This window comes from Marmota monax, unplaced genomic scaffold (genome assembly GCF_021218885.2).
Source record: "Marmota monax isolate L192 unplaced genomic scaffold, Marmota_monax_Labrador192_F-V1.1 WCK01_AAM20220418_F8-fsc00793, whole genome shotgun sequence".
NCBI lineage: Eukaryota > Metazoa > Chordata > Mammalia > Rodentia > Sciuridae > Marmota > Marmota monax.
The window spans coordinates 71,826-88,311 of NW_026694165.1; the positions used below are offsets into that span (position 1 = coordinate 71,826).

General features: G+C 34.9%; 1 protein-coding gene across 1 annotated transcript in view; it reads left to right on the forward strand.

Moving 5' to 3' along the window:
• The window catches only part of LOC124107709 (large ribosomal subunit protein uL22m-like), a 47,996-nt gene that overhangs the window by 13,372 nt on the left and 18,138 nt on the right, over positions 1-16,486 (forward strand). Inside the window, 1 exon segment of the mRNA XM_046465877.2 lies at positions 13,855-13,990. Coding sequence (XP_046321833.2) covers positions 13,855-13,990 — 136 coding nt within the window.

A 16,486-nucleotide genomic window follows, 5' to 3' on the forward strand; every position in this document is an offset into this window, starting at 1 on the left:
CAGAACGCAAGGACCTTGCCCTCAAGAAATCTCGGATTAGTATAGTCATGGTGTCACTGAAGAATTGAAATCAAAGCCAAGATTTGTATTTCTGTCATCATGCTGTCAGTAATGAGATAGAAGGTAAGTAAGGTTAGGAGGGAACTAGAAATGATACATTGTTTTTACAAACAAAGAAACCAGGCACCAAGAGGTGACAAACATAGTGTACCCACTAATTGCAACTACATAGAAATATAAATTCTCATGATTACAAATTTAAGAAGAAAGCTTGAAATTATGTAATGTAAATCTCACACTTGAGAGGATTTATTCTGGGGGTGATGGAGAGAGAAGTATTCATAGTGCTTAATTTAAAAAAATACTAGCTATTACTGTTTATCGTGCTAGACACCATAGGATGCATCATATCCATCAATTGCACAAGGAAGTAGTTTTTATTTCTCATTTTGTAAATAATTATATTTAAAATTTATTGAGTCCTTTAAAATATCAGAGTAAGTATTTTACTTGGAATATCTCATTTGAGGTAACTTATTGATAGGAAAATTGAGATCTATAAATTTATATGACTTCCCCAAGGTCATTTTCCAAGTGCATTAGAGTTAGGATTTAAGGCCCTGATCTAGCTTCTGCCCTCATCATCTGGCTTATAGATTCATTAGGATATTTTTGCACTGCAGAATCATGTATTCTTACTTTGTACTTTTTAGTTAAAACATTGGAATCTAAATGTGGATGGCAAAAGTACACATTTTAGTAGGTATTTTGATGGCACTGATTTTGACATTAGGATATGAGATGGCAAACTTGAGGTGAAGTAGAAGAAATGATCTACAGGAAGAGAACAGATTTGTTTGATTTTTAAGTCTGAATGGTTTGAGGATCAAGCAAACAAACAAATAAATAAAACAAAACAAACAAAAAAACACCCAACTTTGACAAATGTATCATCCAAGTCCTAGAGTGAGAGTCTGCCAGTACACAACTGGGTTAAATTTTTACTCAGCATCTGTGTGCCAGACAGAGTCCTTGGTGGTAGAATACAAGAATGTTAGACTTGCCTCAAGTTGCTCAGTGTCTGCACTCTCATTGCATATGATTCTAGTACGTGAGTATTTGTATTTATTTGAGTGTACGATCCAAGTGGCTGTACTAGGCTTCATACGGTACAGTGGTCAAGTCACTGTTGCATGGCTAGCAAGAATGAAATATTAAAACAATGACAGGAATCTCCATGGGGGAAGGGATCAAGTGAGCTTCATGTAGCGTGAATTTTGAGCTGGAGCTTAACATAGGATAAGTATTTCATTCTGGAGGTAATGAGAGAGGAGAAAGCAGCCTGAGTAAAGGTGTGAAGGTCTGAAAGTATGCGGCTTATTTAGGAAACAGTGAACATCTGTGTGACCAGCCATAAAGTAAATAAGGCCAGGAAGGACAGATTGGGGCCAGATTATAAAGGGTCTTCTGTGTCTTGCTAAGGAATTTGGACTCTGTATTTCAGATAGTATGGAACTGTCAAAGTGTGTGTTAACTTTTTACTTGTATACACTGAGACATACACAGAAGTAGACAATATGATGAACTTCCATGTACCCAACATCCAGCTTCAGTAATTACTTATGACCGACCTTGTCTGTAATTTTTACTCTCCCTCATCATATTTTTAAAGTAATTACCCATAATATATGATTTTATCCATAAATATTTAACTATGTGTCTCTTTAAAAAAAGGATAAAATATCTTGTTGATGTTTAAATTTCCATTGGCTTAACTGTCATACTTTTGAAACTGTGATAGTTCACACATTAAAATTGACATTTTTCTTGAGTCTTTTAATCTGTAGGTTCTTTATTCCACTCTCTGTTTTTCTCATGTAATTTATTTATAGAAGACAATGGGTGGTTTGTCTTTTAAAGAGTTTTCTATTGGCTGGATTTTGCTGTGTGCCTCTGTACTGTATTATTTAACATGGTTCCTTTTCTCTGTATTTTTTGTATTGAATCTTGAGTCTTGATCAATTCAGTTTCATATTTTGTGGGAATGACAAAGTCAGGGAGAGTTCCTGGTGTGTTCTTCTGTCAGGAGGCACTTATGCCTCCATTATCCATTAATTCACTACTAAGGATTATAAAAAAAAATGCTATTATAATTATTTTACTTTTTCATTATTAACTCCATAGAAATCAGACTTTTCTACATCTATTGCTTGGCCACTTAGTGATATAGTCCGTATAGAGAAAAGGATAAATGCTTGATTCTGTCTCTTCATTCACCAGTTTTTAAAACATATTGACTCACTAGCATCTTCTGATGGTAACTAATTTTTTTAAGCTCTATTATGATCTCATGGCTTTGAGCACATTTGCTGTATTTTAACTTGCTGCAGTTATTATTCTTATTAATGCTTAGATTATCCCATCTTTGGTACAAAGTAGCTCCTGAGTGGCTTTGGCATACTCCTGGTAGTCTGGTAGCTTCCTTGCTTTCTGGTATGATGAGTTGTTCCTTGCTCATCTTGTACATTTTCTGTCCAAGATCTGCAATCAGCTATTTCTCCCAGAAGTTTAGTTCTTTTCAATGGGAAATGAGATTCAGAGTCATAATCTGGATACTAGAGGTGCTCATTGTTCCTAGTGTTACCACTGTTTACTGGTGAGGAGTCCTTGCATCCCCAATGCTGAAGTATAACACCAGAGAAGCACTCCCAGGCAAGTGGAGAGCAGAAAGTGGAAGGCTTTATTAAAGGACAGCAGAAAAGACTTCCTCCCAGAGGAAGAAGGGGAAAGGTGGGATCTGTGGAAGAGGGAGGTCTTCCTTTTTTTTATATTTAAGGTCTTCTTTTAGTCCCCCCACATTCCTGTCCTTTGTTTCCCTCTATCCTGCAAGAATGTAGGTGGGAAGGCCAAAAGGTGGGAGATGGGGGTGAGAGTAGTCTGGGCAGGAAGGGCCTGGGGTGGTTTGATTAGCGCACCCCCCCTCCCCCCCCCATTTGCTGGGAGCTACTTCATTAACAGTTCCTTAGGATGCATTCGGGGCCTTGGGGACATTAACATTTCAATTTCCCCTGGTGTTGTTCTGGTTTCCTGGACTCAATTTTCTTTATCTTACTTGATATTAGACCCGATTTACCTAACTACACTAACTATATATCTTTAAATGTGGCTTCACTAGGTTGGTCATTGTTTCTAGACCTCTTCAGTGGAGAGATCTAACACTTAGATCTTGGAGAGCATTTTGAACCTTATTTTTTTATATGTGTTTGTGCATCTACTTCCTCTCACACCAAGAATCTCAGTTCTCAGTGGCACTGAAAAAAATGTTGGAGTTAGTATATTACATAATTAGCATTTGCTTTATCCCAACAAAGGTGTCTATGCTGAAGAATGACATGAACAGCTGTATTTTATAGAAGGGTAACTAATTTTGTGCTCAGGCAAAGGAAGATGGTATGGAATAGGTTAGTTGATGGAAGAGGGAGCAATGTAGAGGCTATAGCTGTAGTTCTGAAAGAGAAGAGGTCCTGAGCCAGGGTGGTGGCAGGATTGGAGAAGAGAGAAAGCATTTGAGAAATTTAATGAGAAACATCTGTAAGACTTGGTGGCTCTAGCAGGATAATGTTTGGGAAGTTGAAGATAGGGGACCATTCAAGAATAATTCCATGTAGTGGTTTGGAGGGGCAGAAGGTTCTGTAAGATGGGTGAGGTGGATGAGCATTTGGAGTTGGGGAGATCAAGGAATAGTGAATTTAAGGCCTTCGTTATCAAGTCTCTCAGCATATTAGTTTGGCTGAGACTTTACCCTTGACTACCTTTTTGATATTTTCCAGTACCTAACAAGATTCTCTGATTTATTTAGACTTCTGCTTTTTCTCATCTCTGTACTTCTGCGTAGGTGATACATGCCTTTGCCATTGTTGGGAGTGTATGTCCTCTGCTTGTTGCAGTCTTGTTTGAGATTAACCTGAAGCCACATGAAATCCTCTACCTCTGTTCCCTGTGTTATAGTTATGTATGGTTTTATGTTGACCTTTAATTGTCTTGTTTATTTGTCTTGTGTATTCAACAAAGCTGGGCAACTTCACAGGTTCAGTCAGGAACTCATTATGCCTTTTTCAATCTTACTTGGGCCTGAGCTGATTTACAGTAGAGAGTCAGCATTTATTGGCCAGTCAGGGGCAAAAGATCTTGGGTTAATACATTTTTATTATTTGGCTCAATTGAGTTATTAGTTCTTTCTTAAAAAAATATTTTTAGTAGTAGATGGATGTAACTTTATTTATTTTTTTATGTGTTTCTGAGGATCGAACCCAGTGCCTCCCACATGCTAGGCAAATATGCTACCACTGAGCCACAGCCCAACCCTTATTGATTCTTTTTAGTTTTACATGACAGTAAAATCCATTTTGATAAAATTATACAAGCATGGATTATATCTTATTTTAATTAGGACCCATTCCTGTGGATGTACATGATGGTGGGATTCACTTAGGTATTTTCATAATGTACATAGGAAAATTATGCCAGATTCATTCTAATGTCTTTCCTATTCCTATCCCACCTCACTTCCCTTCATTCCCCTTTGTTTATTCTACTGAACTTCTTTTCTTCTCCTACTTGCCTTTATTATGGTTTAGCTTCCATATATCAGTGAAAACATTCAACCTTTGTTTTTTTAGGATTGGCTTATTTCACTTAGCATGACAGTCTCCAGATCCATCCATTTATTGGCAAATGTCATAAAGTCATTCTTCTTTAAGGCTGAGTAATATTACATTGTGTATATGCACCACAGTTTCTTGATTGACTCATTCATCTGTTAAAGGGCACCTAGCAACCTAGCCACCTCCATAGCTTATTATTGTAAATTGTGCTGCTATAAACAATGATGTGGGAGGACTGCCCACCTTACCCCACCACACTGGGGCCTAGAGATCTGGAGGAGAGGCCTAACTATACCACATCCAAAGATCCGGAGAGCAGCCCACCCTGCGCCATGTGGAGAGCCAACCTGTGCTGGTGTTCCTTATTCACCAAAGCATGGTTCCACAGCCCAGTGTCAGGGTACATATAGGCTGCTACCACCACAAAACTGGGATATCGATACTTCTATCAAGGGACAACAATGACGACCTGAAAAAACATCACCAAGGTCCCTGTGGGCCTGGCTGCACCAGAGGATCTCTAGTAGATGTGGTAACAAGGAGTCTTGCATGGAGTTGCCTATCTCTTGTTTCTCCTACTAACAGCCAACTTCTTCTTCTTCTTTTTCTATATATTTATTTTTTAGTTGTAACTGGACACAATATCTTCATTTTTATTTATTTTTATGTGGTGCTGAGGATCGAACCCAGGGCCCTGCACATGCTAAGTGAGCACTCTACTGCTGAGCCACAATCCCAGCCCCAACAGCCAACTTCTTATGATTACCTTCTCACTAGTCATATAATCTAATACCTCCATATTCTCACATCCAACTCCCCAAACCCCCTTCCGCCATCAGAAACTGTAAACCATTACGCAAACCTATTGACTATATGGTAGAAGATAACTTATAATTTCTAATTATAGTGACAAAATTGTAAATGTAAAAATGGAAGCTAACTCATATATGGCTGCATGTTGGGTACATTGAGTGCTGTAATATTGATTTCTCTTAAAAGTGAGGTAACCTATAGGGACTCTATAAGACAATAGGGCAGAAGCTGTAATACCGTGGATCTACACTGCAAGAGAGGAAGCCACATAGACATTATGAAAAAACAAGGGAGGAAAGTGCCCTTAACAAACCAAGACACTACAACAAGAGGATCCATAGATAGCGCAGATGGTGAAATGTCAGAGAAGGAGTTCAGAATATACATAACTGAAATGATTTGGGAATTAAGAACAACCTAAGTGAGCAAATACAGGCAAAAATCAATCACTCCAACAAAGAGAAGAGAACAAATACAGGCGACCATTAATCACACCAACAAAGAGATAAGAGAACAAATGCAGGTTGCAAAAGATTACTTCAAGAAAGAGAGATACTAAAAAACAAGTAAGCAAACAAACAGACAAACAAAACCAAACAGAAATCCTTGAAATGAAAGAAACAATAAGCCAATTTAAAAAAACTCAATAGATAGTATCACCAATAGACTAGATCACTTGGATAACAGGACCTCAGACAATAAAGACAAAATGCACAATCTTGAAAATAAAGTTGACATCACAGTGAAGATGGTAAGAAACCATGAACAGAATATCCAAGAATTATGGGACACCATCAAAGGACCAAATTTAAGATTTATTGGGTTGAGGAAGGTTCTAGAGATTGAAATCAAAGGAATGCACAATCTCTTCAATGAAATAATATCAGAAAATTTCCCAAGCATGAAGAAAGAACTGGAAAATCAAATGCAAGAGGCCTATGGGACACCACATGTACAAAATTACAACAGATCTACACCAAGACACTTTATAATGAAAATGTCTAGCATACAGAATAAGGATAGAATTGTAAAGGCTGCAAGAGAGAAAAATCAGATTACCCTATAAGGGAAGACCAATTCGGATCTCAGCAGATTTTTCAACCCAGACTCTCAAAGCCAGGAGATCATGGAACAACATAACATATACCAAGCTCCAAAAGATAATGGATGCCAACCAAGAATCTTATATCCAGTGAAATTAAGCTTCAAAATTGACGATGAAATAAAAACCTTCCATGATAAACAAAAGCTAAAAGAATTTAGAGCAAGAAAGCCTGCATTACAGAACATTCTTGGCAAAATATTCCAGGAGGAGGAAGTGAAAAACAATGAAAATCTCCAAAGGGAAGAAATACAATAAAGGAAAAGCCAACCAAAGGAGAAACTAAGTCAAGCCAAATATCGAAAATAAACAAAAATGACTGGTAATGCAATTCATGTCTCTTTCAACCTGTTTTGATAAATTTTTACACATAAAAATTTTAACTACAATATCATCTAATTTTTCAGGTTTTTGTTTATTTCATATTTTTTAAATTTTCCATTTCTCTTCACAAAATTACACAAATATTTTCTTTAAAAGTTTTAGCACTTTATATGTTATATTTTAATATATAATTAATCTTGTGTGTGTATGTATACATTGCCTGTGATATGAGATGAAGTATATTTTACTTTCTTATAATTAAAAAAACATTATTCAAGATTCAAGGATGAAAAAGACCAGTCAGGGTAAAAATTGTTTAATAAGGTAATTATAAAGGTAAGGGCAAGATTGAGGGAAACCAACAAATTTTATGAAGCACCTTTCCTTCCGTAGACTTGGAGCAGTAGGAGGTGAAAGAAGAGAGAGCCATTATGAAAACCTTCTAGGAGAAGGCCAACTAACTGAAGTTATTCCCACTAAAAGCATGAAGAAACCAACTCACAGTCTAATAGGGTCTGATAGGGTTGAATAAAGCACCTCGTTCTATTCTTGTGTATTCTAAGTTCATCTCTTTGGTGTTCCTTTCTGATGGAACTCAACAAGAAACCACATAACAAGAAGACTTATCATGCAGCCTATAACATATGTCTCACCAAAAGGTGAAAGATGGAGAAAGGAGCCAATTGGTTACATGAGGCTACTGCATATTTGAAATTTGTCTAGTCTGAATTGAGGTGTCCTATGTGTTAAATAAACATTAGATTCCAAAGAATTACTAGGACAAATAAAATGAACGTGAAATATCTTATTAACAATTATTTTCTTTGCAAATTATGTGTTGGTAATCCATTGGATTAAATGAAAATGTATAAAATTAATTTCTTAAATAATTTTCTTTTAAAGAAGGACAAGGTAACATATTCTGTATCTTGACTGTAGTATTATATATACATATATATGTTATCATTTTTTATATTTGTGTTGTCAAAATTCATATAACTATAAAACTAAATAGGGCAAATTATACCATGTATAAATTACAGCTCAACAAACATGACTTTAAAAAGAAAAAAAATTAATGCTGACATTATTTTGACCATATATTCAGTATGTTGGAAAAAGATCTTCTTTATTCCATAAATAAATAAAAGACTATGACACTATTATTTTCAGGACAATCTCCTCAGAACACTAACATCAAATACTCAAATGTAATTTTTCTTTTTTTTTTTTTATATTTATTCTCCTGTTTTCCACAACATCTTTATGTGGTGCTGAGGATCGAACCCAGCACTGCACTCGTGCCAGGTGAGCGCGCTACCGCTTGAGCCACATCCCCAGCCCTCAAATGTAATTTTTCTGATGATATTTCATTTGTGTCTTTTCTAAAGCAGATGTTGAAATAACAAGCTGATTTGACTGATATTTGGAAACAGGATTTTTTTTCCCATTTATAAACTTCTAACAATCACTTAGCCATGAGTTTTCTCCATATGCTTGATTAAAATGTTAAATTTCATTTAAAAATAAAAGTCATGCATATAAATTAAGTTTATTTTTAAATACTCCCTCAATTATTCAAAATTTCAGGGGGTTAATCATTGTATTTTGAAAATAATTAGGATGTTACATATTCATAGAACCTTTTAATTTTTTATATTGAATCATGAGTATTTGTCATGACAAATGTTTGAGTAATTCAAAAATTCTAAGGCAGTGAACAAATTTATAATAAATCTTAGCTGTTTGACAGGAAAAAAAAATAACAATGATGGCTGCAGCAAATTAACGGCGGGGGTGGGGGGGGAGAGGAGCAACTTGTGTAGAGAGTAGAAGCCATTTATTGTAGGACAAGAGGGGTATATATACATTCCACACAGCTTATCTAATTAACATAAACTAGATACAGCAGTCAACCAATAAGGAATCTCCACACTTAATGGCTCGCTGGCGTTACTTCACAAACCACTCCCTCTGGCAGAATGCCAGGCACCATCTTGACTTGTTTACAGACCCTAACAACTATAGAATGCTGATTTTAAAGCCGAGGAGTTACATAACTGGGTCAAATGGTGTTTCTATTCCAAGTCTTCTGAGGAATCTCCATAATGCTTTCCAAAGTGATTTCACCAATTTGCACTTGTACCAACAATGTATGAGCATACCGTTTCCCTCACATCCTAGCCAATGTTTATTGTTGCTTGTATTCTTGATAGTTGCCATTCTGATTGGAATGAGATGAAATTTCAGTGTAATTTTAATTTGTGTTTTTTTAATTGCTAAAGATGCTGAACATTTTTTCATATATTTGTGAGCAAGTGCTCTACCAACTGAGCTATATCCCCAGCCCTTCATATATTTGTTGACCATTCGGATTTCTTCTTTTGAGAAGGGTCTGTTCAGTTCCTTTGTCTATTTATTGACTGGGTTATTTAATTTTTTTAGTTTTAAATTTCTTGGATTCCTAGAAATTAATGCCCTATCTGAGGGGCAGGTGGAAAAGATTTTCTCCCAACTGTAGGCTCTCTCTTCATGCTCTAGATTGTTTCCATTGCTGTGAAGAATTTTTTTAGTTTGATGTCATCCCATTTAGTGATTTTTGATTTTATTTCTTGTGCTTTAGGAGTCTTGTTAAGGAAGTCAGTTCCTGAGTCAGTATGTTGGAGCATTGGGCCTGCCTTCTTTCTAGTAGTGCAGGGTTTCTAGTCATTCCTAAGTCTTTGTTCCATTTAGAGTTGGTTTTTGTGCAGAGTGAGAGATAGGGGTTCACTTCATTCTATTAAATATGGATTTCCCTTTTTTCCACCACCATTTGTTGAAGAGGCTATCTTTTCTCCAGTGTATGTTTTTGGCTCCTTTGTCTAGTATAAGTTAACTGTATTTTGGGTTTGTCTTTGTGTCTTCTGTTCTGTTCCATTGGTCCTCTTGCCTGTTTTTGTTATTCCAACTCTTTAGTATAATTTGAGGTTTGGTATTGTGTTGTTTCCTGCTTCATTTTTCTCACAAAGGATTTCTTTGGCTCTTTTGGGTTTCCTATTTTTCCAAATGAATTTCATAACAGCTTATTCTATTTCTATGAAGAATATCATTGGAATTTTGATGGGAATTGCATTGAATCTATATAGCACTTTTGGTAGTACGGCCATTTTGACAATATTAATTCTGCCTATCCAAGAACATGGAAGATCTTTCCATCTTGTAAGTTCTCCCTCAATTTCTTTCTTTAGTGTTGTGTAGTTTTTTGTTAGGTTGATTCCTAAGTTTGATTGTTTTTTTGAGACTATTATGAATGGGATGTTTTTCCTAATTTCTCTTTCAGCTAATTCATTGGTGGAATATCGTGGTTTTTTTTTTTTTTTTTTGGGTGGGTAGGGTACAGGGCATTGAACTCAGGGCTCCTTAACCACTGAGCCATCCCCAGATCTATTTTTTTTTTTAAGAGACAGGGTCTCACTGAGTTGTTAGGACCTTGCTAAATTGCTGAGGCTGGGATTACAGGCGTGCACCACTGTGCTTGGCTGATATAGGAATGCAGTTGATTTGTTGAATATTGATTTATGAGTTTCAGAAGTTTACTGGTAGAGTGTTTTGGGTCTTCTAAATAGGGTACCATGTTTTCAGCAAACAGAGATAGATTGAGTTTTCCTTTTCCTCTTTGTATCCCTTTAATTTCTTTCTTTTGCCTAACTGCTCTGGCTAGGGTTTCAGGAACTATGTTGAATAGAGGTGGTGAAAGTGGGCATCCCTGTCTTGTTTCTGAGTTTAGAGGGAATGCTTTCAGTTTTTTGTTCATTTAGAATGATGTGGCATTGGCTTTGTTGTATATAGCTTTTATGGATTTTGAGGAATATTCCTTCTATCATTTTTTCTAGTGTTCTAAACATGAATGGATGTTGTATTTTCTCAGTTTTTTTTCTGCATCTATTGAGATAATCATATGGTTCTTTAAGTGATGTATATCCATTCTAATTATTTTACATTTATATTATTATTTATAAATTTCTTTATATTTATAAATATAAATTTATATATTTATAAATTTATTTAATTATGTTACATTTATAATGTTACATTTCATTGAGTTTGGCTCTGATTTTAATTATTTCCTGTCATCTATTGATTTTGTTGTTGATTTGTTCTTCTTTTTCTAGGATCTTGAAATGTAATGTTAGATTATTTATTTGGCATCTTTCTATTCTTTTATGAATGAGTTTAATGCTGTGAACTTTCCTTTTAGAACTGCCTTCATATCGTTCACTATTCTCATTCACTTTTAAGTTTTTTTAAAATATCACTCCTAATTTATGTATTCATTCATCACTCAATTGTGAATTATTTAGTCTCCAGGTATTAGTTTCTACTTTTTGACTAATTGTTGCTTTCTAATTTCAATTTCTAATGTATTATGATCTTACAGAATGCAGGGCATTTTCTCTCTCTCTCTCTTTTTTTTCTTTTTTTGCACTTTGCTTTGTGGCCTAAAATATGGTCTAGTTTAGAAAATGTTTCATATATACTGCTCAGAGAAGTTATATTCAGTCATTGATAAATGAAATATTCTATGTATATCCATTAGATCTAGATTATTAATTGTATTTTTTAGTTTTGTATCTTCTTTATTTAGTTCTTGTTTGGATTATTTATCTAGTGTTGAGAAAGGAGGGTTAAAATTATCCAGTATTATTGTGTTGTGATCTATTTGATTCTTTATTGTTTGTGTATGCTCCATTATTTGGTTTATAAATAAATATTACCGTTATATGATTCCCTTAAGCACTATGAATGACCTTCTTGGTCCCTTCTTATTAATTTTGGCTTGAAGTTCATTTTATCGGATATAAGGATGGAAACCCTTGCTTGTTTACAAGATCCATATGAGTGGTATGTTTTTTCTCATTCTTTCACTTTCAGTCTGTGGATATCTTTGCCTTCAAGGTGAGTCTCGTGGAGACAGCACATGGTTGATTCTTGTTTTCTTAATTCAATCTGCAGGCCTAGGGCTTTTGATTGATGAGTTTAGACCATTACATTCAATGTTATTATTAAGAGATACTTTTCATTTTCTATCATTTTGATTTATTACTAGTTTTTTGGTTGAATTAGATTCTTCTTTGATTGACTGTTCTTCTAGTGTAGCTTCACCCTCTGCTGGTTTTAATTTTTATTCTCCATTTCTTCTTCATGAATATTTTATTTATTTATTTTTAAATACTTATTTTAGTTGTTGCTAGATATTTATTTATTTATTTGTGGTGCTGAGAATCGAATCCAGAGCCTCACACATGCTAGGCAAGCACTCTATCATTGAGCTACAACCCAACCCAGTGAAATATTTTATTGTGTGTTTCATAGTGCTGGCTATCTAGTTGCAAATTCTTTTAACTTTTGTTTTTCATGGAAGGTTTTTACTTCACCTTAAAATCTGAAGCTTAATTTTACTGATTATAGTATTCTTGGTTGGCATCATTTTCTTTCAGACTTCGGTATAAATTATTCCATGACCACCTAGGTTTAAGTTCTGGGTTGAAAAAAATCAATTGACATCTGGATTGGTGTCCCTCTGAATTTGATCAGTCATTTTCTTTAGCTGCTTTAAAAATTCTATCCTTATTCTGTATGTTAGGCATTTTCATAATAGTATGTCTTAGAATGACTGTTGTATATTTGGAGACCTGTATGCCTCCTGTATTTGATTTTCCATTTCATTCTTAAGGTTTGGGGAATTTTCTGATATTATTTCATTGAAAAGATTGTGTGTTCCTTTAGTTTGTATTTCAGAGCCTTCATCTATCCTAATGAATCTCAAATTTTATCTCAAATATTATCCCATATTTCTTGAAAATTGTGTTCATGGTATTTTAACATCTTTTCTCTACATTCAACTTTATTTTTAAGATTACATGTTTTGTCTTCATTGCTGGAAACTCTTTTCTTCCAAACGCTCTAGTCTATTGGTGATGCTTTTCATTGACTTTTTAACTTGGTTTATTGATTCCTTCATTTTGAGGATTTCCTATAGATTCTTCTTCAGAATCTCTGTCTCCTGTTCTTTCACTTATATTTTCTCTCTGATTTCACTCCTTACATCATCTTTTACCTCATAAATCAGTTTAACTATAAACTTTCTAAATCCCATCTCTGACATTTCCTCCACTGTGTTATCAGTGGATCTCTTGTTGAGGTATTCTGTGTTGTTTGTGATGATCTGTTCCCTTGCTTTTTCATATTGTTTGTATGTCTACCTATCTATCCAGATGGAACTGAAGCAGTGGAATTTTTACCCTACATGCTTATAGTATCTTTGTAGGTTTCTCATGCCTCTCAGATTAGGGGTGAGCCCAATAATAGGAACAACCTGTGCAAATAATATATAGCAGTAGCCTAGGTACTTTGTTCCTATTTTGTTGTCTACAATATTAATTGGCACAATAAGCAGTGCCAAATAGTAGGGTCAGCAACTTCCATCAGTAAAAACAGTAAATAATCATAGATTATGTCTGGTATAAAATCAAATAGTAGGTGTTGTATATGATTTCTGCCATATTAATTATTGCTATAGCATTGACAGTGGGGATTGGCAGTATATAAACCAATTAGTGTTAAGAGGTGTTAAGGATAGAGTTGATCAAGAGGAAAGAAGAAGAGAAAAGAGGGTAGAAAAGTGTTTGCAATTTTGAGGGGTGAATAGGGCGGATGTAATGGTGATGTAGAATGTGTTGGTTATGAGAGAGGAGAAAATTTAAAAATTTAAAGGAAGAGTGAAAGAAAAGTAGCCTCACACAAACAAGATCTTTGTGATATTTTTTGTAAAAGTGGTCTCTATTAGTGATTACTTCTAGAATGTTTCCATTTGTGATCTTTAAATTGTTTTCAACAAAATGGAGCTAGCTAAAGTAGTAAAGAAGATGTATAAACTCTGCAGAAAGGTTCTAAGTTTCTCTTATCTTGCAGGCTGCTTTCATCTCACAGTGTGTTATCCCAGTCTTCCATCCACATAAGTGCTTCACTTGACATTTCTCGAAAATGGGAGAAGAAGAATAAAATAGTTTATCCTCCACAACTGCCTGGAGAACCTCGGAGACCAGCAGTAAGTTTGTGGGTAGAACTAATCTCTTAAATTTTGATAAAATTTATTCTTCCATGACAAGAAAAGAAAAAATTATACAACAATTTGCATGATCTTTAATATATCAGATTTCTCTCTGTAATTTACAAAGGTACATCACTGCTTTACTTATTTGTTTGCCTTTAATAAACCTCTTCATAGGCCCTTAGCTCTAAAACTAAGCAGAAAGTTTAAGACACATTGATTTTGATTCCAGGAGGTTTGCTGATGAATTCTTGATGGAGCATGATGAATTGGCAAGAATGACTTAAACCAGCTGGGCAGGGTGGCTCATGCCTGTAATTCCAGCACCTTGGAGGCTGAGGCAGGAGGATCATGAGTTCATAGCCAGCCTCAGCAAAAGCGAGGTGCTAAGCAACTCAGTGAGACCCTGTCTCTAAAAACAATAAAAATAGGGCTGGGGATGTGGCTCAGTGGTTGAATGCCCCTGAGTTCAATCCCTGGTACCAAAAGAAAAAAAAAAAAAAAGATTTAAACCAATGGCCAATATTTAAATATATATGGCTTTCTAATGTTATATGTTTGACTAGACATGCTTTTTTTTTCTTTTTGTAGTACACAAACCTTTGAACTTAATGTTGAATTAATCATTGGATTCCTACCAGAGATTTATCCTATTTTTAGCTGTTCAGAATAATTTTACCCTCTCCAAACTGCTAGAGATTATTCTAGTTTGAGATAAAACACTAACTTAACATCTTAATGTGTATTTATTGTGGCGTACATACACATCTGCTAAAAAGTCTAAGCAAGTAATAACATAAACAAGATGAGAACATTTAAATCCTTAAGACAATAAGCTGTGATAGAATTGTTGTGTTAATTATAGATTATTCAGTTTAGTAGATAATCTGTTATTAAGGAGCTTAGTTTTTATATGGACTTGAAAACATACATAAAAATTTATTTATTTATTTATTTGTAATGGAGATTGAACCCAGGGATGCCCTACCACTGAGCCTGCATCTCCAGACCTTTCGTTTTATTGTTTTGAGACAGGGTCTCGCCAGGTTGCATAGGCTGGCCTAGAAATGGTGATCCTCCAGCTCCTGAGTTGCTGGAATTACAGGTGTGTGCCAGTGCACTGGACTCTAGAAAGCATATGTTTAATAAAGACATACTGAGTTGCTAAGTGTTGGTGTGCATTAGTACTGCTTTATGTACTTTTTTTTTTTTTAATCTGGTGGAGTTACTTTATTGACTTTTAAAAGAGCTCTCACTTGGTTAAGAAATAAGAAAAAGAGATGCAAATAATTTAAACAAATAACTTTTAAACTTTCATATTTTATCATGATAGCAGAATTTGAAGGTTGTATTTGTTACAGAATCTGAGCTATAAAGTATTGACTTCATTTTGTAATTAAGCAAAACTTAGTTACATATTTGATAAATACTGTACATAAAATATTATATAATTAATGTACTTTCTTTACTTCTTACCTGAGTTCTTTGAACTTAGACATTAATTGGAACTATATCATGATAATAGTATCTATCATCAGATCCAGAGTCTGAGCCGAATTTTGTACTGTGCAGTGCCATTCTTTTTGGTTACTAAAAAATAGTACTTCAGCATAAATCCCAAATGTCAAAATTCAAATAGTTGATATAGTATTTAATCTGTTTAACTGCAGGAAATGAAGAACAATGTCAGTCTAGTCATTTGTTTTGTATTTATATTTCACCACACATGCTTACATGCACCCCACCCCCACATGTCCTTTATATAAATGCCAGTGTGAACATATTTGATTTGATTCCATAATCCTTTTGGAGACAAATTATGACTTTAGGAAAATAATGTTTGGTAAGTTGATGTTGGTGTACCAGTTAAATCTGTGCATCAATTACATTTATTATGACTATGAAATATTAATATCTTTTATTGTTACCTAGCTTACTTACAAGGAATTATTTACTCATCCAGCTACACACACACACACACACACACACACACACATATACACACATACATATACTTAGTTATTTATTATTTGATACTGGGGATTGAACCCAGGAGTGCTTAACCACTGAGTCACATCCTCAGCCCTTTTTTATGTTTTATTAGAGAGAAAGGGTCTCACTGAGTTGCTTTGGGCTTCACTAAGTTGCTGAGGCTGGGTTTGGACTCACAATCCTCCTGCCTTAGCCTCCTGAGTCACTGGGATTACAGGCGTGCACTATAGTGCCTGGCTACAAATTTTATAATATTGTACTATTATGCATAGTGTTCCTTAGACTTGCTCAAGTGCTAGTTGAAAACTTTACAATTTTTTTTCTCTTGAGGATTTGATTCGGAGCCTCTGTGTGCTAGTCAAGAAGTACATCCCAACCTTTTTTATTTTATTTTGAGATAGGGTTTTGCTGAATTATCAGATGGATTTGAGCTTGTGATCCTCCTGCCTCAACTTCCTGAGTAGCTGGGATTACAGACATGTGCCATTGCACCTTGCTGTA